Source organism: Neofelis nebulosa, chromosome 4 (assembly GCF_028018385.1).
Source record: "Neofelis nebulosa isolate mNeoNeb1 chromosome 4, mNeoNeb1.pri, whole genome shotgun sequence".
In the NCBI taxonomy this organism is placed as follows: Eukaryota; Metazoa; Chordata; class Mammalia; order Carnivora; family Felidae; genus Neofelis; species Neofelis nebulosa.
In genome coordinates, this window is record NC_080785.1 from 12503632 (window position 1) to 12531568 (window position 27937).

The 27937-nt window shown below is 39.3% G+C and overlaps 2 protein-coding genes across 2 annotated transcripts; both read left to right on the forward strand.

Annotated features, from left to right (window-relative positions):
* The first annotated feature begins 11322 nt into the window (after positions 1 to 11322).
* Positions 11323 to 12326, forward strand: LOC131508373 (olfactory receptor 9A4-like). Its single transcript, XM_058723473.1, has one exon. The coding sequence runs from the start codon at positions 11323 to 11325 to the stop codon at positions 12265 to 12267; it is 945 nt and encodes a 314-aa protein (XP_058579456.1). The 3' UTR covers positions 12268 to 12326.
* Positions 12327 to 26305: 13979 nt separating this feature from the next.
* LOC131508374 (olfactory receptor 9A4-like) lies at positions 26306 to 27347 on the forward strand. The gene has a single exon (XM_058723474.1). It carries the CDS (start codon positions 26403 to 26405, stop codon positions 27345 to 27347), a length of 945 nt encoding a protein of 314 aa, XP_058579457.1. The 5' UTR covers positions 26306 to 26402.
* Positions 27348 to 27937: the final 590 nt, after the last annotated feature.

Genomic DNA, 27937 nt, shown 5'->3' on the forward strand with positions numbered 1-27937 from the left:
CACCTGTTGTTTCTTGTGCTGTTGATTTTAACCATTCTGACGGGTGTGACGTGATGTCTCATTGTAGTTTTGATTTGGATTTTCCTGATGATCAGTGGTGTTGAGCATCTTTTCAGCCATAAAAGAAAATGAAATCTTGCCATTTGCTATAACACGGATGGAGTATTATGCTAAGCAAAATAAGTCAGAGAAAAACAAATACTATATGATTTCACTTATATGTGGAATTTAAGAAATAAAACAAATGAGCAAAGGGGAAAAAAGGAGAATGAGAGGCAAACCAAGAAACAGACTCTTAATTCTAGAGAACAAACTGATGGTTACCAGAGAGGAGGTGGGTGGGGGGATTAAATAGGTGATGGGGATTAAAGGGCACGCTTGTGATGAGTACCAGATGTTTGTATGGAAATGTGAGTCACTAAATTGTACACCTAAACCAATATTACACTATTTGTTACCTAATTGGAGCTTAAGTAAAAACTTTAAAAAAAGGAATTAAAAAACACTCGTTATCATAATTCACATGTAATTATCATATTCAAATCTTAGGTATAATTTGATGTATCTCAGACATGATGTGTTGCAACTTTGTAACTTATTTTAAATATGTGCCTCTTAACATACTTTGTATTCTTAGTTATATGGTCAGAGTTAAAACAAAAACAAAACTGGAGAGAAGACTACTTTTACCAGGAAGTTTTTAGTAGTTTCTGTTCAGGAAAAAGTTCCTTGGTGAAAGAAAATGCTAATCCTAGATAGTGTCTGTTATATACATCTGAGAAGACATTCACTTTTTTCCTGTTTTATTTCCTACAGGTATTTCATTATATTCATACTAAATGTTGCATAAATATTGTTGTATAGGATACAAAGTAAAATAAGTTTTTTTCCTTAAATTTTTTTTAAAAAAATGTTTACTTATTTATTGTGACACACACACACACACACACACACATACAGAGCATGGGAGGGGCAGAGGAAGAGAGAGAGAGAATCCCAAGTAGGCTCTGCTTTGTCAGCACAGAGCTCAATTGGGGGCTGTAATTCACAAATTGTGAGATTATGACCTGAGCCCAGATCAAGAGTTGGACACTTAACCAGCTGAATCATCCAGGAGTCCCTACATTTTTTTTATTTTTAAATTTTTTTTAGAGAGAGAGCAGGGGAGGGGTGCAGAGGAAGAGAGGAGAATCCCAAGCAGGTTCCACGCTCAGCACTGGAATCTGACAAGGGCTGGGTGGCATAACCCTGGGACATGACCTGAGCCCAAATCAAGAGTCCAACACTTAATGACTGAGCCACTCAGGTGCCCCAAAATATGAAATATTCTAGTATAAACTAATGTTCCTTATTAGGAGATAAGGAGAAAAAAGGAGTGGTGTGTAATTAAAACTTCGATTTCTTTTGCATAGCCACTGCAAATATTTATTTTCTTTGTTCCTAATGGAAATACCTCCAATGTTTTATTAATATTGATAATAATTTTTAAAACTGAACAGGTTTGTGTGATTCCAAATTTTGCTCTTAAACGTCTTTGTTATTTTGTCCTATGAACATGAGGAAGTTTTTTCAGTAAAGATGCTGAATATAACTTTTATATAATTTGATTGATTTTTATACATTGAATATCTACTGCAGAAGAAACTTTGCTGAAAGTTTTGGAATCATATAGATGGAAGGAAGGTAGTATTGATTGTATACTAAGTACCTTGTAATTTCTGTTTATTGTCATTTAATCCTGGCAATAAGCTGTTAGGTGAGTAGTATTGTGTTCACTTAACAGATTAGTATATAGAAACTAAATAAGACTTTAACAGGAGCACCTGAGTAGCTCAGTCAGTTAAATGTCTGATTTTGGCTCCAGTCATGCTCTTAAGGTTCGTGAGTTCGAGGCCTGCATCGGGCTCTGTGCTGACAGCCTGGAGCCTGCTTCAGATTATGTGTCTCCCTCTCTGCCCTCCCCTGCTCGTGCTCTCTCTCTCTCTCTCTCTCCCTCTCTTTCTCTTTCTCTCTCTCTCTCTCTCTCAGAATAAACATTAAAAACTTTAAGACATTAAACAACTTGCCAAAATAGCCATCAGCCATATCATTTCTATCTGATTGGAGAAAAGCAAAATTCTAAGAATCCTAGTGTTCATGTGAATTCTGATGAATAGAGCTTTTATTCATTTATGATGGGAATATAAAATATTATGGCCCTGGTAATTCATAACAAACTTAGTAAGCATATGTTGTGCTTGTACACTGTGGCCTATTCTCATATGTTAATGCTTTCTTCATCTGCTTTAAGTGTCCTGATGATCTTATGAAAAAATTCTGTCTTTATATATAAATAAATGTTCATTCATTTTTGAGAGAGAGAGAGAGACAGAGAGAAAGAGACAGAGAGAGACAGAGAAAGGGACAGAGGATCTAAAGGGGGCCTGCACTGATAGCAGTGAGGAAGGGAGAGGCAGAGAGGGAGGGAGAGGAAATCTCAAGCTCAATGCTGTCAGTGCAGAACCCAACACAGTGCTTGATGTCATGAACCCATGAGATCATGACCTGAGTTGAAATCAAGACTTGGACGCTGAACCGATTGAGCCACCCAGGTGCCCCAATTTTTAATTTTTTGAAATAAAAGTTTATTTTATTTGTGCATAAAGTTCTCTTCTAAATTGGCAAGTTCAATAAAGAAAAATATAAATGGTTTTTGAAACTATGAAAGAGTCCAACTTGATTGAAAATTAAGAACAGATCATTCAGCAAGAACATTTTTTGAATAACAGTTACCTTTCATACAGTGTGCTGAAAATATAGCGGGAAACACAGTGGACATGGTCTCTTCCCTGATAGAGCATATTTGGTGAAGAGATACACCATACAGAGTGAAACCACACACACACACAAAATATATAATTAAAACTGTGGATCACTCAGGAAAGAAATTGTGAGGTTGTCTTAAGTCTGGGAGTGATCTTTGAGACAATTCCTGTAAAGGTGTGGGGGAGAATATGTTTGGGCAGAGGGGAAGCTGACTGGTAATGAAGTTGCCACAGAGGCTTCAACCCCAGGAGGAACCAATCCCCCCGGGAGCCCTGGAGCTAGGATGGCTCTTTAGAATTGTGCTGACTTGTGTCCCTACCTCAAACACAGGAGCCGGACATTTGCACTCCTGCATCTACAGGTCATTGGGTACAGGCTACCTTAGAGGAAAGGCTATAATCTTGGTGGAGGCACTTATGCTTAACCGAGGGCAATTTCTAGGGATAACCTCAGCTATGGGGTGGGGGGCAAGTACCTTGGTCCTGAGGGAGGTCTGGGGAAGGCACATAGCATCTACTACAAGGGTATTTGGAGAACACCTGACAGGGAACCTGAATATGTCTGTGGAGGTTAGGGAAAGCCCCTATAAGAAAGGATCATGGGGTGCTCAGTGGCTCAGTGGCTCAGTTGGCTAAGCATCCAACTTCAGCTCAGGTCACAATATGACGGTTTGTGGGTTTGAGCCTGGCATTGGGCTCTGTGCTGATAGCTCAGAGCCTCCTTTGGATTCTGTGTCTCCCTGTCTCTTGGCCCCTTCCCCGTTTGTGCTCTCTTCTCTCAAGGAGATTATTTATAATAACTCTCAAAGAATTATTAAATAAATAAACATTTTTTAAAAAGTTACAAAAATAAAGTGATCATTAACTGATGTGTGGCATGAACAAGGCAAAGCTGGGTGGGAATGGAGCGAGCACATTAAGAGTGCATTAAGAGCATGCACTAAAGCCCTTGAAGGAACTAAAAGAATGTCAGTGTTGCCGGGCAGCATGGGGTGAAGGAAGGGAAAGACAGACGACATTAGAGAAAAGCATTTCTAGAAGTCATATAGATCCTTAGGGCACTCGGGACAGTGACCAATGAGCAGTGAGAAGGTTTTAATCAGGGGAGAGACCTGATCCAATCTGTGTCTTAAAAGATCACTCAAGCAGTTATGGGGAGAACAGAGTAGAAAGAGGGAAGTGATGGCAGACGTGAAGGTCAGTTAGCAGACTTTTGAGGCAGGCAAGTAAGGATAATTTCCTCTCATCCCTTCTTTTGTGGGCAGGCATTCAGCACTTGGGGTAATAACCCTATCTGTCCTCCTAGATCATCAAGATGGCTCTTTATTTCTCTGGTCCATGTTGACTTCTCCTCTTGCCTGTGTCTCCAGTGTGCTTATGTGGAATATGGAAAAAATATAGACATGGAATGGCCTTCAGGTTTGGCCACCTTTGAGTTTGGGCAGTCACCAGCTTTACTCACATAAACAATCCAGTAAGCAAGGGTAACTTTAGGTACCGAGTCTGGTGTGGTCTATGAATGCCCATGAGGTTATCTGGAAAGAGCTGATTCTGACAAAAAGTTTAGCTTTGCAGAGGGGTTCCATGACCAAAGGTAATGAGTGGAGAGCCTCAGCAGGAGGCTGAGAGGCTCAGTGCATCAATTCAAGGCTCAAGGACTAGCTCAGTTTCTGCTCCTTGCCCCTTCACTTTGGGCAAGGTAGAGATTCTGAAAGAGAGGTCAGACATCCTGTACCTCACTGCCCTGATATTTCAGAAGAGAAAACCAAAGCCAGAGAGTTGAACACTCACACACCGAATTGAATATAACATAGCTAGTGGGTATGAAAAGGAATTAGCATTCAGGTTCCTGATTCTAATCTCAATAGTTTATCCACGATTGTTCACTGTCTTGAGATCCTTTAACTTTCACCAAAGACGAATATTTTAAAATTGTGCTCCCATGTTATAAGCTTTACTGGTGGTTTATACCTGTCATCCATTTCACAAACTAAAGTTTGTTTGTAAACTTAAGAGGTGCTTGCAGAAAGTTACTCAAAAAGGTGATAGAACATGGTCAAAGAGAACATCTGTTTGGAGAATGGTCTGGAAATTACTTGTTACATTCTGACATCCATTAGGGTTAGTTAAGCCTGGTCTTCACCTTGTGTTCTTTTAACTTTCCCCATCCTCACACCTAATCCACAACCATATTCGACATACCTTACTTTGTCTACCTATTCTGTTTTAGCCTTCAGTATAGCCTAAAGCATATAAAGCCTCATATACTTTATACTTAATATAACTTTATACTTCACTTAACCTTACCTCATTTCTCTACCCATCAATCCCTTAATGATGAGCCCTCTCCTGTTATAGTTTGGATTTATTTAAAAAATATTTTCAGGGCACCTGGGTGGCTCAGTTGGTTGAGCGTCCGGCTTCGGCTCAGGTCATGATCTCACAGTCTGTGAGTTTGAGCGCCGCGTCAGGCTCTGGGCTGACAGCTCAGAGCCTGGAGCCTGCTTCTGATTCTGTGTCTCCCTCTCTCTCTGCCCCTCCCCTGTTCATGCTCTGCCTCTCTCTGTCTCAAAAATAAATAAAAAAACATTAAAAAAATTAAAAAAAATATTTTCAACATTTTTAATGCTAATTTTCATACAATAATGTAGCCATTTGATGTGTAAATTTCAGTGAGTTTTAACAAATGTATACACACATGTAGCTATCACAACCAAATAATAAAATATGTTCATCACCCTAAAGGTTTCTTTGTGCTCCTTTTGAATAAATCTCCATTTTCATTCCTAACCTCAGGCTGTTTTCTGTTATTATAGATCAGGTTTTTTGTTTCTTGAGCTTATTAATGAAATAATAATATTTATGTCAGGATTCTTTTGCTTACTGTAGCCCTGTACAGAGTTATCCATGATGGTGCATCTATCAATAGATTTTTATTTCTGAGTGGTGTTCCACTGTATGAATGTACCATTTATTTATCCATTCAGTTATTAATCATCACTTGGGTTTTTCGAGTTTGTTGTGAATAAAATTGCATTCATGAAGATGTCTTTTGTGGTGTGTGTTTTCTTATAGATTGGGAAAATATCTAAGAGTGAAGTTGAATTATGGCTTTGTAGGGTAAGTGTATGTTTACTTGTTGTTGTTTATATCACCAGCAGTGTACGAAAGATCCAGTTTCTCCACACCTTCACCAACACTTCATGTGGTCAAAATCAATTAAAGATGTATGTTGGCGTTTGTGTCTGAATTCTCTATTCTATTTTATTTGTTTATGTCTGTTGATCTAATCATAGTATGTAAGTAAGATAGTGTTTTGATTACTGTAACTTAAATTAAGTTGTAAATAAGGTATTGTGAGTCTCCCACCTTTTTTGTTCTTTTTCAAAATTCTTTTGGCTCTTCTTAGTTCTTCATAGTTGCATAGAAATCTTAGAGTCAGCTCTTCAATATTAAAATAAAAACTTCCTGGGATTTTGAGTGACACTTTATTGAACGTAGAGACAAATTAAAAAAAGGCATTTTAACAAAATCCAAGTTTATGATTCATGAAAACACAATGTTAATTTATTTAGATATTTCTCAGTTTATATCAGCAATGTTTTATAGTTTCAAGTGTATAGTCATGTACAATTTGTTGAATTAATCTCTTAGTTTTTCATGGTTTTGCATCTTATAATTTAAAATTTTTATTTTCATTTCTAGTTTCTTGCTAGTATGTAGCAATATAATAGATTTTTGTATATTGAGGCCTTTATCCTGTGGCCTTGGTAATCACCTTTTATTTCTAGAAGGTGTTCCTTTTTTTTTTTTTTTTTTTTTTGCAGATCTCTTAGGATTTTCTGCATATTGGATTATGTACTCTACAAGTATTTTTTTTTCTTTATTTGCTAACTGTATGCTTTTAATTTCATTTTCTTGCCTTATTGCATTAGCTAGGATGTCCAGTTTAATGTTGAATAAAAGTGGAGAGAACAGATATCGTTGCCTTCCTCCCTATCTTGGAGGAAGAAATTAGGTCTTTCATCATTAGGTTTCATGTTACCATTAGGTTTTTGGTGGACTCTATTTATGAATTTAGAGAAGGTCCCACTTGGGGCACCTGGGTGACTCAGTCGGTTAAGCATCCAACTTCGGCTCAGGTCATAATCTCATGGTTGGTGGGTTTGAGCCCTGTGTTGGACTCTGTGCTGATAGCTCAGGCCCTGGAGCCCACTTCGGATTCTGTGTCTCCCTCTCTCTCTGCCTCTCCCCTACTCACTCTGTGCCTGTCTCTCTCTCTCTCTCAAAAATAAATAAGGGGCGCCTGGGTGGCACAGTCGGTTAAGCGTCCGACTTCAGCCAGGTCACGATCTCGCGGTCCGTGAGTTCGAGCCCCGTGTCAGGCTCTGGGCTGATGGCTCGGAGCCTGGAGCCTGTTTCCGATTCTGTGTCTCCCTCTCTCTCTGCCCCTCCCCCGTTCATGCTCTGTCTCTCTCTGTCCCCCAAAAAATAAATAAATAAAAAAAATAAATAAATAAAAATAAATAAATAAATAAATAAACATTAAAATATTAAAAAAATAAAAAATAAAGAAGATCCCATTTGTTCCTAGTTTGATCAGAATTTTTCATCATTGGATGTTGATTTTAGTGAAATGCCTTCTCTGCTCCCATTTAAGTGACCATGTGGTTTTCTCTTTATTTCTGTTCATATGATGAATTATATTGATTAATCTCCTAATGTTAACCCAATCTTGCGTATCTGGAGTAAAATCATCCCTTTGTTATGGCACATTATTTTCTTTAAGTATTGCTGGATTTTATTTTCTCATATTTTACTAAGGATTTTTCCTTTCATATTCAAAAGGGATCTTAGTTTCTTTTTCTTTCAGTGTCCTTGGTCCTTGGTATCAAGATTTAAGTCTGACTTCATAAGATTAATGAGCAGTGTTCCCTTGCACTCAATTTTCTGGAAATTCTGTGTAGAATTGGAGAAATTTCTTCCTTAAAAAATTGATAGAATATACCAGTAAAGCCATTTGAAGCTATAGTTTTCTGTATGGGAGAATTTTATATAATGAATTCAATTATTTTCCATATTTAGGAATACTTAGGAAATGTGTTTCATTTCTTTTGAGTCAGTTATGGTAATTTTTATCTTGCAAACATTTCACTTCAATAGGTTTTCTAATTGATTTCTCATGTGAGATATCTTAATATTGTTCTCTTCAATTTTAAATGAATTTTCATTATATCATTGTTAGTAGTAGATCAGGAAATCAAGAGTGGTCTTATCACACAGTCTTAGTGTCAGTGTGAATCAATCCAAAATCTTTGGTGTATTATTTGGTGTTAATAGAAACCAATACCTTCAATGTAACTCCCTTTTAACCTAAAAGTGTCCAGTCTAGGGGTTTATTTCAGAAATATCAACATGTATAGACTTATAAATGTATAGGGATGTTTATACCATCATTTTACACAATAAAATGTAAACAAGAGCAAACAATGATCAATAGAGGGCTAACTAATAAAGAATGGGTCATCCATATAATGGAACACTATGCAGAAAGAAAAAAGTGGTCAGCATGTGTAGATTTGGAGGACTATCTTTTATATATTGTTAACTGAGAGAGAAAAGGTTTTAAAATAGATTTTCACAGGATTTTCTATAAAGAATATGCAGATACATACTTATAAATTTTTTCTAATATTGTATGGCAATCTAGTTGGGCTTGGCAACATCAGAAATGGGAAGGAAGATTATTCCCAAATTATACCCTTCTGCATCTATTGACACTCTCAGATTTAACAGGTATACTTCAAATGAAATCCCAAATCCAGATAAATGGTTGTAGCTGCCATTTTTTCTGTCTTGCTCTAGCATAAAGCAGACTTACAATTTACATTTGTCAGTTGGTTCAGGTTGTAGATATAACTGCCTACATTGGCTGTCCTTATGCTTCCCACTTTGAAGTGCCCAGCTGGCAAACATGGACACACCATAGAAATAAATGTAAGAATCTTGCTTGAATGCATACAGATGCATGTGTGTTCAGAAGAGTGGAAACCTGAGACAGTAGCAGAGAGCGAAGTACAATTTGGAGGCAGAAACTCTCTCCAGTTTTCTGGAAGGTCCTCAGAGTTAGGAGCAGGAGCCTCTCTATGAAATGAGTGAAGGAGGAAACAGGCTTTGTAGGGGATTTCTGGTGAAGTTAAGGCTTTGACTGAGACCAATATGCATGCTTTTAGGATACTGGTGCACATTTTAGATGTCAATTGTAATGTGTCCTATTGGGGGTTAGGGGATGCTTTTTTCTCTGAATAGCTAAGAGAATCAGAGAAGAGTCTAAGATATAGGGCAGAAGGGGTAATCTGCTTAGAGTCTGAGATGCCTCTTGAATCCTAGACTTGGGGCCTTTGAGGAGGCAGTTTTGGTATTGAAAGCCTGTGATTGGTGAGATTTCAGGTTTCTTCATTAAGCAAAAAGTTTCGAAAGTTCTGACCCTTAATTGGTCAAAAAAGGGAATAACTAAAAGTTTGTTCTGCTTTCCGCAGTCTGATTGCTTAGGGACGCCCTGAACCTGGGCTAATTAAGAACAGGTACCTCAGTGACTAAGTCCCCTTGGGAGGGAGGGTAGTGGGAGGGAAGGAGAGAGAAAGAGACCCTCAGTTCCCACAATGCTGTTATCTCTGGAGTTTCTGCTCAGCTCCTGTTGAGTAAGTTGCTGTGGCCCCTGTATATGCATCAGCAGTAGCCAGACAAGTTATCCAAGTCCTGGAGAGTCTGAGAAGGGTGGAGAGGCCCCTCCATGGGGGTGAGTATTTTCTCAGGGTTTTCCTCTAGGAAGGAAAGAGTAGGAGAAGATCAGATTGGAGTTCTGGGCTTGGCTACCTGTTAGAACAAAGGAGGCCCAGAGCTTAAAGAGTGGTTGAGGACATCACTGAATCCCCTCTACACAGCAGAGAGCAGATTTATTTCTCCTCTGTTCCAATGTTAAAAACAGTCACTGCTAAGATTCTTCTATATTTTTTCACCCAGTGCCCAATACACAGACATTTTAGCAATGCAGATCACTGAGCCATCCCCACAATACTGTTCTTAACCTGTTTTCCCATCATTCCAACCTTCAGAGGCTTAGAGGAGGTGGCGTGAGTAAGGGAAGGGAGGAAGGGGAAATGGTAATGTGAGCCATGAAAGCAAATCAAGAAGAGTAGGCTCCACGGGGTATGGCCCGACTGCTTTAATGAACATCAAGTACTATTTAACCATATAGCACACATCCAAGCAACTATCATGTAGGGAAATTTATCAGCATGACTTTATAGCTCAACAATAAAATAGATATAGATGTACATGTAGATACAGATACAGATATAGATAGATATATACACACATGTCCCTGCCTTCATAGACTTTACATTATAGTATCATAGATGAACTGTGAATACATGAAATTAGATTTCCTGTCCTTCTTCCTTGCCTTATATTTGTTCCAGCATGATGAATAGACTAGCATCATAATTGTACTTACTTGTCTTGTATATAATCTGGCATCCACCCTCCCCTTGAATGTAAGCTCCACAGGGCAGGAAGTTTTGTTTGTTCTATCCACTGCTGAATTTGCTTAATGTTCAATGAAGGAATGAAATTAGTATACATATCATATCAGGTAATAAGAAGTGCTACAAAGAATGGCAAAGTCCAAAAATGAACAAGTTAATCCTATTTGGTGTAGGGTTACTGGAAAGAGTCTTCTGAAGAGATATTTGAGTAATGGGATGGAAAAGTGAGAGGTCGAGATCCAGACATCCACAGGGGCTACTGGCCTCAGATCTACCCTTGTTAGGGACAGGTGCCACCTTTCCTCTCTCCCAACATTTTGCAAAGCACATGGATTTAGAGAAGAATGATTCTGCCCTGGGAAATTATCTCCAGAGAGCTCCAGAGCTCTCATTTGTAGATGTGTCTGCTCTGTACCATGGAAGTTTACACTCTGGGGAAAGCAGGGGTGTTGGTCTTAGTCCTCTGCTGCTTTTCTACTACCCCAAGTTGGGTCTAGACAATTCCAGTAAGGATGACGTGTAGGGTTCAATGTTCCAGGATTTGACCATCACCTAGAACACTGTTATGTCATCTGCTACAGTTAACATAAGAAGAATGACACAGTCCCCGGACTGGTGTGGCTGATCAACACAGCTTCATAAGTGGTCAGTTTAAACACTCTTATCCTCTGTCCCTGGAGAGAAGGCCTATCCTGTGGTGTAAAAAGACAGAGAACGTTTTCTTATCCTCAGTAGAGATTCAGGAGTCTTCCCCTATTCCAGACAGGCAGACTTGTGCTAGATTGAAGGTGATCACATTTATGTCTGACCTTGTGCAGAGCATTGCAGTCGGGGCATGTCACCAGGTTTTCAGGTTGAAAATATTTTCTCATCCTAACCTGTCTTCCTTCTCTTTGGAGAACAGGACTATGTGGCGCCATGTTACCAGTCTTTGAGCTCTAGGTTTTAAGACAAACAGAAACAAGGAGTAAATGATGAACAATCTCTCTAGTGCCACTGAATTCTGCCTTCTAGGCTTTCCTGGGTCCCAAGAACTACACCACATTCTTTTTGCCATATTCTTTTTCTTCTACTCAGTGACACTAATGGGAAACACAGTCATCATTGTGATTGTTTGTGTGGATAAACGTCTGCAGTCCCCTATGTATTTCTTCCTTGGTCATTTGTCTGCCTTGGAGATCCTGATCACATCCATCATCATGCCCATGCTGCTTTGGGGATTGCTGCTTCCTGGGATGCACACAGTATCTCTGGTTGCATGTGTCACCCAGCTCTTCCTGTACCTTGCTGTGGGGACCACAGAGTTTGTCTTAGTCGGAGCGATGGCTGTGGATCGTTACGTGGCTGTCTGTAACCCTTTGAGGTACAACATCATTATGAACAGCCACACCTGCATCTGGGTGGTCATTGTGTCATGGGTGTTTGGGTTCCTTTCTGAAATATGGCCAGTCTATGCCACATTTCAGTTTACCTTCTGCAAGTCAAATCTGTTAGACCACTTTTTTTGTGAACGCGGGCAACTGCTCAAACTATCCTGTGGTGACACTCTTTTCACAGAGTTCGTTCTCTTCTTAATGGCTGTTGTCATTATCATTGGTTCACTGACCCCAACAATAGTCTCCTACACCTACATCATCTCTACCATCCTCAAGATCCCCACAGCCTCGGGCCGGAGGAAAGCCTTCTCTACGTGTGCCTCTCACTTCACCTTTGTTGTGATCGGCTATGGCAGTTGCTTGTTCCTCTATGTGAAACCTAAGCAAACACAGGCTGCTGAGTACAACAAGATAGTTTCCCTGTTTATTTCTGTGGTGACCCCTTTCCTGAACCCTTTCATCTTCACCCTGAGGAATGACAAAGTCAAAGAGGCCCTTCGGGATGGTATGAAACGCTGCTGTCGACTGGTCAAGGATTAAATCTCTCTACATCAGTTTTGTGACAATGCCCTCACTATACATTTTTCAGTAACCTAGAAAACCCCACCTTTTATCTTATCATTATTTTCCCTTCAAAAATCAGTAGTGTACAACTTATAATCAGGGCCATCGAAGAAGACATGGAAGGTAAAAAAGAAACCCATTTTCTGCCTATTAGATTCTCATTCCTCAGTTTCTGATGGTTCCCGACTTGAACCATTGAAGCCTATCCTTGGGAAGTGGGAGGATTGGGTAAAGGTAATACATACATGCTTGTATTTTTCCATAGCTCAATTAAATCGCTTACAATGCATTTTTGAGGATATATTTCTTAGTGGAGGAAGGAAGTGGGAAGAAGGGGAGGGGAGGCATCTGCCATAATAAGTACCAAGGGGGAGATGCTCACATTGTTTCTTTATCAACTGTTGTAGAGATTTTCCTATATTTTTGTGCAATTTCTTGATGCGATGGCAATATGCACTTTAAATATTCTATGGTTCTCCTTTTCTCTGCTGGTTCTTCATGTTATCCAGGCTCCATTGCTAGTGCAAAGTACATACAATGTTATATACTCTTTGCCACAGAACCAATCTAGAGTGGAGATATGGGGATTGGAATACTTTTAGTAAGTCTTAACGATGTAAAGATATGAAATATTTTGGGACATATGGGGATTGAGACAAATAAGAATTAAATGACTAATTATAGAGAAAGAATCCTGTGTTGTACAACTGCTTAAATCTACTATGTCTGTTGAGACTACTCCCAGACCCAGACTTTCGGCCTCATGATGTCTTTAGTTCTCTGTCTCTGAAATCCAATTGTCTCAGTACCCTGTCATAGATTTTCTCTATGGGGAGCATCAAAGAAATGAGAAGCTACCCTCTCAACTTGCAGCTCTTCAAGAATACAAGGCATGGTTTTATGACAATGCAAGTGTAGGAAGCTCATCATGTTGGAGGAAGGGGTTTGAAGGAAGGTAGGTTTTTAAAATTATTTTTATTTTTTGTTTAAAAAAAGTTTATTTATTTTGAAAGGAGAAATTGTGTGAATGGAGGCAGGTGCAGAAGAGAGTGGAGAGAGAGAATCCCAAGGAGTCTGTGTGCCATCAGTGACACAGTGCTGGACCTCACTACCTTGAGATTATGACCTGAGCCAAAATCATAAATGAGACTCTTAACTGACTAAGTCACCCAGGTGCCCCAGGAAGATGTTGGTTAAATGGTAATGCTCAGCACTTCCTGGCAGCCCTGAACTGGTGGCAGATATTCAGCCACCCAGCCGTGGATGATGGTGTTCCATAGAGTTGCAGAGTACTGTGTGAGGGTGCCTTCCCGTTTGGTGAAGACAGAGAAGTCTACCAACCATGATATAGTTGATTCCACCTCATATGGGCAACATATGAGGTGTTGGGTGGGGTCTTAATCCAGCCCATGCTCTGGTAGCTAACCAATAGGTTGTAATGGGACTGCATTGTCTCTGGGCTTGTAGAGGCAATTTAGGAGGACAGAAAAGAGAGCCTCACTGTCCTCATCGGTTTCTTTGGTTTCTGAACCTTCATCACCGATGCCTGATGATCCTTAGTTCATCCACCACCTGTCTTCTTCCTTCTTCCTCTTTCCCCTTGTCCTTGAGCTCTCCTATTCCTCTCTTTCTCCATCTTTCCCTTTCTCTCTTTTCCCTTTCCGCTTGAATCAGGCTCTGATCATCCACTGCTAATGCATTTCCTATTCTTCCCCTTGTCCTCCATCAACAATTCCATTCCTTTCCTGTATCTCAGGGATGCAGTGCTCTAAACTGCTTCTCTGAATGCCCGTGACCATGAGGAAGGAAGGAAAGTTCCAGGTCTAGTGATTTGTGATGGGGAATGAAACATCTTTTGTACCAAAGGTAGGTTCTTCTGTTTGGTCTTTGATTCTGAATGAAGGAAAGTTACTGTTTATGTTAGTCTGCCTGGGCTGTCATTTCAAAACACTACACATTTGGTGGTTTAAATAAGAAAAAATTATTTCTCATAGTTCTGGAGACTTAGAAGTCCGAGTTCAAGGTTCAGGCTAATTTAGTTTTGGTGAGAACTATTCTTATGTGATGAGGCCCCCCCCCCCCATTGACCTCCTTTTAGCTTAAGAACTTAAGAGTCCCCATCTCCCAAATCAGCTGCACTGGGTGTCAGCATTTCAACATATGGATTTTAAGGGAACATAAACCTTCAGTCCATAACACTGTCACTGTGTCCCTGCCCTGCAAGCCATCTTATTCTCAACCAGAATGCCTACTCCATGTTCACACTGGGAGCTGGGAGACAGATATGTCTGCCCACTGAGGCTTAATTTCTCAACCAGCGGTTGTCTCCTACCCCCAAATGAAGTGAGATTCCTCACACCATTTCCTCACTACTATATACACTATCAAGTCTCAATAACATTTGTTCTATTTATTTTTTGTCTTTACTTTTCACCACTAAGTACACAGATAATCAATACAGATATCTAAATATAAATATGAGTAATATTCCATTCTATATACACATCACATTTTCTTTATCTGTTCATCAGTTGAACAGTTGGGCTGTTTCCATCTTTTGGCTGGGGTAGATCATGCTGCTATAAACATCGGGGTGCATATAGCCCTTTGATTTAGTATTTTTGTATTCTTTGGGTACGTACTTAGTAGTGCACTTGCTGGATTATAGGGTAGTTCTATTTTTAACTTTTTGAGGAAACTTCATACTGTTTTCCAGAGTGGCTGCACCAGTTTGCATTCCCACCAATAGTACAAGAGGGTCCCTCTTTCTTCACATCCTCGCCAACACCTGTTGTTTCTTGTGCTGTTGATTTTAACCATTCTGACGGGTGTGACGTGATGTCTCATTGTAGTTTTGATTTGGATTTTCCTGATGATCAGTGGTGTTGAGCATCTTTTCAGCCATAAAAGAAAATGAAATCTTGCCATTTGCTATAACACGGATGGAGTATTATGCTAAGCAAAATAAGTCAGAGAAAAACAAATACTATATGATTTCACTTATATGTGGAATTTAAGAAATAAAACAAATGAGCAAAGGGGAAAAAAGGAGAATGAGAGGCAAACCAAGAAACAGACTCTTAATTCTAGAGAACAAACTGATGGTTACCAGAGAGGAGGTGGGTGGGGGGATTAAATAGGTGATGGGGATTAAAGGGCACGCTTGTGATGAGTACCAGATGTTTGTATGGAAATGTGAGTCACTAAATTGTACACCTAAACCAATATTACACTATTTGTTACCTAATTGGAACTTAAGTAAAAACTTTAAAAAAAGGAATTAAAAAACACTCGTTATCATAATTCACATGTAATTATCATATTCAAATCTTAGGTATAATTTGATGTATCTCAGACATGATGTGTTACAACTTTGTAACTTATTTTAAATATGTGCCTCTTAACATACTTTGTATTCTTAGTTATATGGTCAGAGTTAAAACAAAAACAAAACTGGAGAGAAGACTACTTTTACCAGGAAGTTTTTAGTAGTTTCTGTTCAGGAAAAAGTTCCTTGGTGAAAGAAAATGCTAATCCTAGATAGTGTCTGTTATATACATCTGAGAAGACATTCACTTTTTTCCTGTTTTATTTCCTACAGGTATTTCATTATATTCATACTAAATGTTGCATAAATATTGTTGTATAGGATACAAAGTAAAATAAGTTTTTTTCCTTAAAATTTTTTAAAAAAAATGTTTACTTATTTATTGTGACACACACACACACACACACACACACACACACACACAAACACAGAGCATGGGAGGGGCAGAGGAAGAGAGAGAGAGAATCCCAAGTAGGCTCTGCTTTGTCAGCACAGAGCTCAATTGGGGGCTGTAATTCACAAATTGTGAGATTATGACCTGAGCCCAGATCAAGAGTTGGACACTTAACCAGCTGAATCATCCAGGAGTCCCTACATTTTTTTTATTTTTAAATTTTTTTTAGAGAGAGAGCAGGGGAGGGGTGCAGAGGAAGACAGGAGAATCCCAAGCAGGTTCCACGCTCAGCACTGGAATCTGACAAGGGCTGGGTGGCATAACCCTGGGACATGACCTGAGCCCAAATCAAGAGTCCAACACTTAATGACTGAGCCACTCAGGTGCCCCAAAATATGAAATATTCTAGTATAAACTAATGTTCCTTATTAGGAGATAAGGAGAAAAAAGGAGTGGTGTGTAATTAAAACTTCGATTTCTTTTGCATAGCCACTGCAAATATTTATTTTCTTTGTTCCTAATGGAAATACCTCCAATGTTTTATTAATATTGATAATAATTTTTAAAACTGAACAGGTTTGTGTGATTCCAAATTTTGCTCTTAAACGTCTTTGTTATTTTGTCCTATGAACATGAGGAAGTTTTTTCAGTAAAGATGCTGAATATAACTTTTATATAATTTGATTGATTTTTATACATTGAATATCTACTGCAGAAGAAACTTTGCTGAAAGTTTTGGAATCATATAGATGGAAGGAAGGTAGTATTGATTGTATACTAAGTACCTTGTAATTTCTGTATATTGTCATTTAATCCTGGCAATAAGCTGTTAGGTGAGTAGTATTGTGTTCACTTAACAGATTAGTATATAGAAACTAAATAAGACTTTAACAGGAGCACCTGAGTAGCTCAGTCAGTTAAATGTCTGATTTTGGCTCCAGTCATGCTCTTAAGGTTCGTGAGTTCGAGGCCTGCATCGGGCTCTGTGCTGACAGCCTGGAGCCTGCTTCAGATTATGTGTCTCCCTCTCTGCCCTCCCCTGCTCGTGCTCTCTCTCTCTCTCTCTCTCCCTCTCTTTCTCTTTCTCTCTCTCTCTCTCTCTCAGAATAAACATTAAAAACTTTAAGACATTAAACAACTTGCCAAAATAGCCATCAGCCATATCATTTCTATCTGATTGGAGAAAAGCAAAATTCTAAGAATCCTAGTGTTCATGTGAATTCTGATGAATAGAGCTTTTATTCATTTATGATGGGAATATAAAATATTATGGCCCTGGTAATTCATAACAAACTTAGTAAGCATATGTTGTGCTTGTACACTGTGGCCTATTCTCATATGTTAATGCTTTCTTCATCTGCTTTAAGTGTCCTGATGATCTTATGAAAAAATTCTGTCTTTATATATAAATAAATGTTCATTCATTTTTGAGAGAGAGAGAGAGACAGAGAGAAAGAGACAGAGAGAGACAGAGAAAGGGACAGAGGATCTAAAGGGGGCCTGCACTGATAGCAGTGAGGAAGGGAGAGGCAGAGAGGGAGGGAGAGGAAATCTCAAGCTCAATGCTGTCAGTGCAGAACCCAACACAGTGCTTGATGTCATGAACCCATGAGATCATGACCTGAGTTGAAATCAAGACTTGGACGCTGAACCGATTGAGCCACCCAGGTGCCCCAATTTTTAATTTTTTGAAATAAAAGTTTATTTTATTTGTGCATAAAGTTCTCTTCTAAATTGGCAAGTTCAATAAAGAAAAATATAAATGGTTTTTGAAACTATGAAAGAGTCCAACTTGATTGAAAATTAAGAACAGATCATTCAGCAAGAACATTTTTTGAATAACAGTTACCTTTCATACAGTGTGCTGAAAATATAGCGGGAAACACAGTGGACATGGTCTCTTCCCTGATAGAGCATATTTGGTGAAGAGATACACCATACAGAGTGAAACCACACACACACACAAAATATATAATTAAAACTGTGGATCACTCAGGAAAGAAATTGTGAGGTTGTCTTAAGTCTGGGAGTGATCTTTGAGACAATTCCTGTAAAGGTGTGGGGGAGAATATGTTTGGGCAGAGGGGAAGCTGACTGGTAATGAAGTTGCCACAGAGGCTTCAACCCCAGGAGGAACCAATCCCCCCGGGAGCCCTGGAGCTAGGATGGCTCTTTAGAATTGTGCTGACTTGTGTCCCTACCTCAAACACAGGAGCCGGACATTTGCACTCCTGCATCTACAGGTCATTGGGTACAGGCTACCTTAGAGGAAAGGCTATAATCTTGGTGGAGGCACTTATGCTTAACCGAGGGCAATTTCTAGGGATAACCTCAGCTATGGGGTGGGGGGCAAGTACCTTGGTCCTGAGGGAGGTCTGGGGAAGGCACATAGCATCTACTACAAGGGTATTTGGAGAACACCTGACAGGGAACCTGAATATGTCTGTGGAGGTTAGGGAAAGCCCCTATAAGAAAGGATCATGGGGTGCTCAGTGGCTCAGTGGCTCAGTTGGCTAAGCATCCAACTTCAGCTCAGGTCACAATATGACGGTTTGTGGGTTTGAGCCTGGCATTGGGCTCTGTGCTGATAGCTCAGAGCCTCCTTTGGATTCTGTGTCTCCCTGTCTCTTGGCCCCTTCCCCGTTTGTGCTCTCTTCTCTCAAGGAGATTATTTATAATAACTCTCAAAGAATTATTAAATAAATAAACATTTTTTAAAAAGTTACAAAAATAAAGTGATCATTAACTGATGTGTGGCATGAACAAGGCAAAGCTGGGTGGGAATGGAGCGAGCACATTAAGAGTGCATTAAGAGCATGCACTAAAGCCCTTGAAGGAACTAAAAGAATGTCAGTGTTGCCGGGCAGCATGGGGTGAAGGAAGGGAAAGACAGACGACATTAGAGAAAAGCATTTCTAGAAGTCATATAGATCCTTAGGGCACTCGGGACAGTGACCAATGAGCAGTGAGAAGGTTTTAATCAGGGGAGAGACCTGATCCAATCTGTGTCTTAAAAGATCACTCAAGCAGTTATGGGGAGAACAGAGTAGAAAGAGGGAAGTGATGGCAGACGTGAAGGTCAGTTAGCAGACTTTTGAGGCAGGCAAGTAAGGATAATTTCCTCTCATCCCTTCTTTTGTGGGCAGGCATTCAGCACTTGGGGTAATAACCCTATCTGTCCTCCTAGATCATCAAGATGGCTCTTTATTTCTCTGGTCCATGTTGACTTCTCCTCTTGCCTGTGTCTCCAGTGTGCTTATGTGGAATATGGAAAAAATATAGACATGGAATGGCCTTCAGGTTTGGCCAACTTTGAGTTTGGGCAGTCACCAGCTTTACTCACATAAACAATCCAGTAAGCAAGGGTAACTTTAGGTACCGAGTCTGGTGTGGTCTATGAATGCCCATGAGGTTATCTGGAAAGAGCTGATTCTGACAAAAAGTTTAGCTTTGCAGAGGGGTTCCATGACCAAAGGTAATGAGTGGAGAGCCTCAGCAGGAGGCTGAGAGGCTCAGTGCATCAATTCAAGGCTCAAGGACTAGCTCAGTTTCTGCTCCTTGCCCCTTCACTTTGGGCAAGGTAGAGATTCTGAAAGAGAGGTCAGACATCCTGTACCTCACTGCCCTGATATTTCAGAAGAGAAAACCAAAGCCAGAGAGTTGAACACTCACACACCGAATTGAATATAACATAGCTAGTGGGTATGAAAAGGAATTAGCATTCAGGTTCCTGATTCTAATCTCAATAGTTTATCCACGATTGTTCACTGTCTTGAGATCCTTTAACTTTCACCAAAGACGAATATTTTAAAATTGTGCTCCCATGTTATAAGCTTTACTGGTGGTTTATACCTGTCATCCATTTCACAAACTAAAGTTTGTTTGTAAACTTAAGAGGTGCTTGCAGAAAGTTACTCAAAAAGGTGATAGAACATGGTCAAAGAGAACATCTGTTTGGAGAATGGTCTGGAAATTACTTGTTACATTCTGACATCCATTAGGGTTAGTTAAGCCTGGTCTTCACCTTGTGTTCTTTTAACTTTCCCCATCCTCACACCTAATCCACAACCATATTCGACATACCTTACTTTGTCTACCTATTCTGTTTTAGCCTTCAGTATAGCCTAAAGCATATAAAGCCTCATATACTTTATACTTAATATAACTTTATACTTCACTTAACCTTACCTCATTTCTCTACCCATCAATCCCTTAATGATGAGCCCTCTCCTGTTATAGTTTGGATTTATTTAAAAAATATTTTCAGGGCACCTGGGTGGCTCAGTTGGTTGAGCGTCCGGCTTCGGCTCAGGTCATGATCTCACAGTCTGTGAGTTTGAGCGCCGCGTCAGGCTCTGGGCTGACAGCTCAGAGCCTGGAGCCTGCTTCTGATTCTGTGTCTCCCTCTCTCTCTGCCCCTCCCCTGTTCATGCTCTGCCTCTCTCTGTCTCAAAAATAAATAAAAAAACATTAAAAAAATTAAAAAAAATATTTTCAACATTTTTAATGCTAATTTTCATACAATAATGTAGCCATTTGATGTGTAAATTTCAGTGAGTTTTAACAAATGTATACACACATGTAGCTATCACAACCAAATAATAAAATATGTTCATCACCCTAAAGGTTTCTTTGTGCTCCTTTTGAATAAATCTCCATTTTCATTCCTAACCTCAGGCTGTTTTCTGTTATTATAGATCAGGTTTTTTGTTTCTTGAGCTTATTAATGAAATAATAATATTTATGTCAGGATTCTTTTGCTTACTGTAGCCCTGTACAGAGTTATCCATGATGGTGCATCTATCAATAGATTTTTATTTCTGAGTGGTGTTCCACTGTATGAATGTACCATTTATTTATCCATTCAGTTATTAATCATCACTTGGGTTTTTCGAGTTTGTTGTGAATAAAATTGCATTCATGAAGATGTCTTTTGTGGTGTGTGTTTTCTTATAGATTGGGAAAATATCTAAGAGTGAAGTTGAATTATGGCTTTGTAGGGTAAGTGTATGTTTACTTGTTGTTGTTTATATCACCAGCAGTGTACGAAAGATCCAGTTTCTCCACACCTTCACCAACACTTCATGTGGTCAAAATCAATTAAAGATGTATGTTGGCGTTTGTGTCTGAATTCTCTATTCTATTTTATTTGTTTATGTCTGTTGATCTAATCATAGTATGTAAGTAAGATAGTGTTTTGATTACTGTAACTTAAATTAAGTTGTAAATAAGGTATTGTGAGTCTCCCACCTTTTTTGTTCTTTTTCAAAATTCTTTTGGCTCTTCTTAGTTCTTCATAGTTGCATAGAAATCTTAGAGTCAGCTCTTCAATATTAAAATAAAAACTTCCTGGGATTTTGAGTGACACTTTATTGAACGTAGAGACAAATTAAAAAAAGGCATTTTAACAAAATCCAAGTTTATGATTCATGAAAACACAATGTTAATTTATTTAGATATTTCTCAGTTTATATCAGCAATGTTTTATAGTTTCAAGTGTATAGTCATGTACAATTTGTTGAATTAATCTCTTAGTTTTTCATGGTTTTGCATCTTATAATTTAAAATTTTTATTTTCATTTCTAGTTTCTTGCTAGTATGTAGCAATATAATAGATTTTTGTATATTGAGGCCTTTATCCTGTGGCCTTGGTAATCACCTTTTATTTCTAGAAGGTGTTCCTTTTTTTTTTTTTTTTTTTTTTGCAGATCTCTTAGGATTTTCTGCATATTGGATTATGTACTCTACAAGTATTTTTTTTTCTTTATTTGCTAACTGTATGCTTTTAATTTCATTTTCTTGCCTTATTGCATTAGCTAGGATGTCCAGTTTAATGTTGAATAAAAGTGGAGAGAACAGATATCGTTGCCTTCCTCCCTATCTTGGAGGAAGAAATTAGGTCTTTCATCATTAGGTTTCATGTTACCATTAGGTTTTTGGTGGACTCTATTTATGAATTTAGAGAAGGTCCCACTTGGGGCACCTGGGTGACTCAGTCGGTTAAGCATCCAACTTCGGCTCAGGTCATAATCTCATGGTTGGTGGGTTTGAGCCCTGTGTTGGACTCTGTGCTGATAGCTCAGGCCCTGGAGCCCACTTCGGATTCTGTGTCTCCCTCTCTCTCTGCCTCTCCCCTACTCACTCTGTGCCTGTCTCTCTCTCTCTCTCAAAAATAAATAAGGGGCGCCTGGGTGGCACAGTCGGTTAAGCGTCCGACTTCAGCCAGGTCACGATCTCGCGGTCCGTGAGTTCGAGCCCCGTGTCAGGCTCTGGGCTGATGGCTCGGAGCCTGGAGCCTGTTTCCGATTCTGTGTCTCCCTCTCTCTCTGCCCCTCCCCCGTTCATGCTCTGTCTCTCTCTGTCCCCCAAAAAATAAATAAATAAAAAAAATAAATAAATAAAAATAAATAAATAAATAAATAAACATTAAAATATTAAAAAAATAAAAAATAAAGAAGATCCCATTTGTTCCTAGTTTGATCAGAATTTTTCATCATTGGATGTTGATTTTAGTGAAATGCCTTCTCTGCTCCCATTTAAGTGACCATGTGGTTTTCTCTTTATTTCTGTTCATATGATGAATTATATTGATTAATCTCCTAATGTTAACCCAATCTTGCGTATCTGGAGTAAAATCATCCCTTTGTTATGGCACATTATTTTCTTTAAGTATTGCTGGATTTTATTTTCTCATATTTTACTAAGGATTTTTCCTTTCATATTCAAAAGGGATCTTAGTTTCTTTTTCTTTCAGTGTCCTTGGTCCTTGGTATCAAGATTTAAGTCTGACTTCATAAGATTAATGAGCAGTGTTCCCTTGCACTCAATTTTCTGGAAATTCTGTGTAGAATTGGAGAAATTTCTTCCTTAAAAAATTGATAGAATATACCAGTAAAGCCATTTGAAGCTATAGTTTTCTGTATGGGAGAATTTTATATAATGAATTCAATTATTTTCCATATTTAGGAATACTTAGGAAATGTGTTTCATTTCTTTTGAGTCAGTTATGGTAATTTTTATCTTGCAAACATTTCACTTCAATAGGTTTTCTAATTGATTTCTCATGTGAGATATCTTAATATTGTTCTCTTCAATTTTAAATGAATTTTCATTATATCATTGTTAGTAGTAGATCAGGAAATCAAGAGTGGTCTTATCACACAGTCTTAGTGTCAGTGTGAATCAATCCAAAATCTTTGGTGTATTATTTGGTGTTAATAGAAACCAATACCTTCAATGTAACTCCCTTTTAACCTAAAAGTGTCCAGTCTAGGGGTTTATTTCAGAAATATCAACATGTATAGACTTATAAATGTATAGGGATGTTTATACCATCATTTTACACAATAAAATGTAAACAAGAGCAAACAATGATCAATAGAGGGCTAACTAATAAAGAATGGGTCATCCATATAATGGAACACTATGCAGAAAGAAAAAAGTGGTCAGCATGTGTAGATTTGGAGGACTATCTTTTATATATTGTTAACTGAGAGAGAAAAGGTTTTAAAATAGATTTTCACAGGATTTTCTATAAAGAATATGCAGATACATACTTATAAATTTTTTCTAATATTGTATGGCAATCTAGTTGGGCTTGGCAACATCAGAAATGGGAAGGAAGATTATTCCCAAATTATACCCTTCTGCATCTATTGACACTCTCAGATTTAACAGGTATACTTCAAATGAAATCCCAAATCCAGATAAATGGTTGTAGCTGCCATTTTTTCTGTCTTGCTCTAGCATAAAGCAGACTTACAATTTACATTTGTCAGTTGGTTCAGGTTGTAGATATAACTGCCTACATTGGCTGTCCTTATGCTTCCCACTTTGAAGTGCCCAGCTGGCAAACATGGACACACCATAGAAATAAATGTAAGAATCTTGCTTGAATGCATACAGATGCATGTGTGTTCAGAAGAGTGGAAACCTGAGACAGTAGCAGAGAGCGAAGTACAATTTGGAGGCAGAAACTCTCTCCAGTTTTCTGGAAGGTCCTCAGAGTTAGGAGCAGGAGCCTCTCTATGAAATGAGTGAAGGAGGAAACAGGCTTTGTAGGGGATTTCTGGTGAAGTTAAGGCTTTGACTGAGACCAATATGCATGCTTTTAGGATACTGGTGCACATTTTAGATGTCAATTGTAATGTGTCCTATTGGGGGTTAGGGGATGCTTTTTTCTCTGAATAGCTAAGAGAATCAGAGAAGAGTCTAAGATATAGGGCAGAAGGGGTAATCTGCTTAGAGTCTGAGATGCCTCTTGAATCCTAGACTTGGGGCCTTTGAGGAGGCAGTTTTGGTATTGAAAGCCTGTGATTGGTGAGATTTCAGGTTTCTTCATTAAGCAAAAAGTTTCGAAAGTTCTGACCCTTAATTGGTCAAAAAAGGGAATAACTAAAAGTTTGTTCTGCTTTCCGCAGTCTGATTGCTTAGGGACGCCCTGAACCTGGGCTAATTAAGAACAGGTACCTCAGTGACTAAGTCCCCTTGGGAGGGAGGGTAGTGGGAGGGAAGGAGAGAGAAAGAGACCCTCAGTTCCCACAATGCTGTTATCTCTGGAGTTTCTGCTCAGCTCCTGTTGAGTAAGTTGCTGTGGCCCCTGTATATGCATCAGCAGTAGCCAGACAAGTTATCCAAGTCCTGGAGAGTCTGAGAAGGGTGGAGAGGCCCCTCCATGGGGGTGAGTATTTTCTCAGGGTTTTCCTCTAGGAAGGAAAGAGTAGGAGAAGATCAGATTGGAGTTCTGGGCTTGGCTACCTGTTAGAACAAAGGAGGCCCAGAGCTTAAAGAGTGGTTGAGGACATCACTGAATCCCCTCTACACAGCAGAGAGCAGATTTATTTCTCCTCTGTTCCAATGTTAAAAACAGTCACTGCTAAGATTCTTCTATATTTTTTCACCCAGTGCCCAATACACAGACATTTTAGCAATGCAGATCACTGAGCCATCCCCACAATACTGTTCTTAACCTGTTTTCCCATCATTCCAACCTTCAGAGGCTTAGAGGAGGTGGCGTGAGTAAGGGAAGGGAGGAAGGGGAAATGGTAATGTGAGCCATGAAAGCAAATCAAGAAGAGTAGGCTCCACGGGGTATGGCCCGACTGCTTTAATGAACATCAAGTACTATTTAACCATATAGCACACATCCAAGCAACTATCATGTAGGGAAATTTATCAGCATGACTTTATAGCTCAACAATAATATAGATATAGATGTACATGTAGATACAGATACAGATATAGATAGATATATACACACATGTCCCTGCCTTCATAGACTTTACATTATAGTACCATAGATGAACTGTGAATACATGAAATTAGATTTCCTGTCCTTCTTCCTTGCCTTATATTTGTTCCAGCATGATGAATAGACTAGCATCATAATTGTACTTACTTGTCTTGTATATAATCTGGCATCCACCCTCCCCTTGAATGTGAGCTCCATAGGGCAGGAATTTTTGTTTGTTCTATCCACTGCTGAATTTGCTTAATGTTAAAATAAGGAATAAAGTTAGTATACCTATCAAATCAGGTAATAAAAAGTGCTACAAAGGATGGTAAGAGCAAGCCATTCCTAATTGGTGTAGGATTACTGGATAGAATCCTCTGAGGAGATGACATTTGAGTAATAGGATGAAAAAAGTGAGAGGTCGAGTTCCAGACAGACATCCTAAGGGCCTACTGCCCTCATATCTATCCTTGTCAGTGCCAGGTGCCACTTTTCCTCCCTCCCAGCACTTTGCAAAACACATGGAGTTAGAGAAGAATGATTCTTCCCTGGGAAACTATCTCAAGTTCTATAGTTCTCATTTACAGATGTTTCTGCTCTGTACAATGGAAGTTTACACTCTGGGGAAAACAGAGGTGTTGGTCTTAGTCCTCTGCTGCTTTTCTACTGCCCCCACGATAAGTCTAGACAGTACTAGTAAGGATGAGGCACAGGGTTCAATATTCCATGTTTTGAACATCATCTAGAACACCTTTGTATCATCTGCTACAATTAACATAAGAGGAAATGACACAATCCCAGGCCTGGTGTGGCTGATCAACACAGCTTCATAAGTGGCCAGTTTAACACTCTTATCCTCTGTCCCCTGAGAGAAGGCATATCCAGTGGTGTAAAAAAACAAGAAAGGGTTATTATCCTCTATAGAGATGAAGGAGTCTTCATCTTCAAGACAGGTGATCTTGAGGTAGATTGGAGGTCACCACATTGAGGTGTGGCCTTGTGCAGAGCATTGCAGTTGGGACTTTTCACCTGGTCTTCAGGTTGGAGATAGTTTCTCATCCTAACCTGTCTTCCTTCTCTTTGGAGAACAGGACCATGTGGAGCCATGTTACCAGTCTTCGAGCTCTAGGTTTTACAAAAACAGAAACAAGGAGTAAATGATGAACAATCTCTCTGGTGCCACTGAGTTCTGCCTTCTAGGCTTTCCTGGGTCCCAAGAACTACACCACATTCTTTTTGCCATATTCTTTTTCTTCTACTCAGCAACGTTAATGGGAAACACAGTCATCATCATGATTGTCTGTGTGGATAAACGTCTGCGGTCCCCTATGTATTTCTTCCTTGGACATCTCTCTGCCTTGGAGATATTGGTTACAACTATTATCGTGCCTGTGATGCTTTGGGGATTGCTGATCCCTGGGATACAGACAATATCTCTGGCTGCATGTGTCACCCAGCTCTTCCTGTACCTTGCTGTGGGGACCACAGAGTTCGCATTACTGGGAGCGATGGCTGTGGATCGTTACGTGGCTGTCTGTAACCCTTTGAGGTACAACATCATTATGAACAGCCACACCTGCATCTGGGTGGTCATTGTGTCATGGGTGTTTGGGTTCCTTTCTGAAATATGGCCAGTCTATGCCACATTTCAGTTTACCTTCTGCAAGTCAAATCTGTTAGACCATTTTTTCTGTGACCGAGGGCAACTGCTCAAACTATCCTGTGGTGACACTCTTTTCACAGAGTTCGTTCTCTTCTTAATGGCTGTTGTCATTATCATTGGTTCGCTGGCCCCAACAATAGTCTCCTACACCTACATCATCTCTACCATCCTCAAGATCCCCACAGCCTCGGGCCGGAGGAAAGCCTTCTCTACGTGTGCCTCTCACTTCATCTTTGTTGTGATCGGCTATGGAAGCTGCTTGTTCCTGTTTGTGAAACCTAAGCAAACACAGGCTGCTGAGTACAACAAGATAGTTTCCCTGTTTATTTCTGTGGTGACCCCTTTCCTGAACCCTTTCATCTTCACCCTGAGGAATGACAAAGTCAAAGAGGCCCTTCGGGATGGTATGAAACGCTGCTGTCGACTGGTCAAGGATTGATTCTTCTATGTCAATTTTGTGTGGAAACACAGTCATCATTGGGGATTATTAAGTAACCTAGAAAACCCTAATTCCTCTCTTATCATTATCATCCTTTCAGAAGCAAATGGTATGTACAGTTTCCAGTCAGGCCATGGAAGAAGACAAAGAAGATGAAAATGAAACCCATCTGTGCTCACTAGAATCTCATTCATCAGTTCCTGCTGCTTCCACTATTGAACTATGGAAGCATATCTTTGGGAAGTGGGAGGAAGTAGAGAAAAGAAGCACATATATTTTTGTAGCAATCTATAGCTCAGTTAATTCGCTTATAATCCCTTTCTCAAAATGTGTATCCTGATGGAGGAAGGATATGGGAGAAGGCTAAGGGTGCAGGTCTGGAATAATTAGAGTACCAAGGAAGAGAAGCTCACTTTTGTTGTTGTTGTCACCATTGTTATCTGTTGTAGACTTTTTCTATATTTTGTCCAATTTCTTGACAAGATCGCCACGTGTATTTTAAATATTGTGTTTCTCTCTTACTCTTGTGGTTTATTATGCGGTTTATTCTGGTCCCATTCTACTGCAAAGTAAATAAAATGTTATACACA

Coding starts and splice junctions, on each gene's coding strand:
- LOC131508373 (XM_058723473.1), top strand. CDS start 11,323: ATGATGAACAATCTCTCTAGTGCCACTGAATTCTGCCTTCTAGGCTTT.
- LOC131508374 (XM_058723474.1), top strand. CDS start 26,403: ATGATGAACAATCTCTCTGGTGCCACTGAGTTCTGCCTTCTAGGCTTT.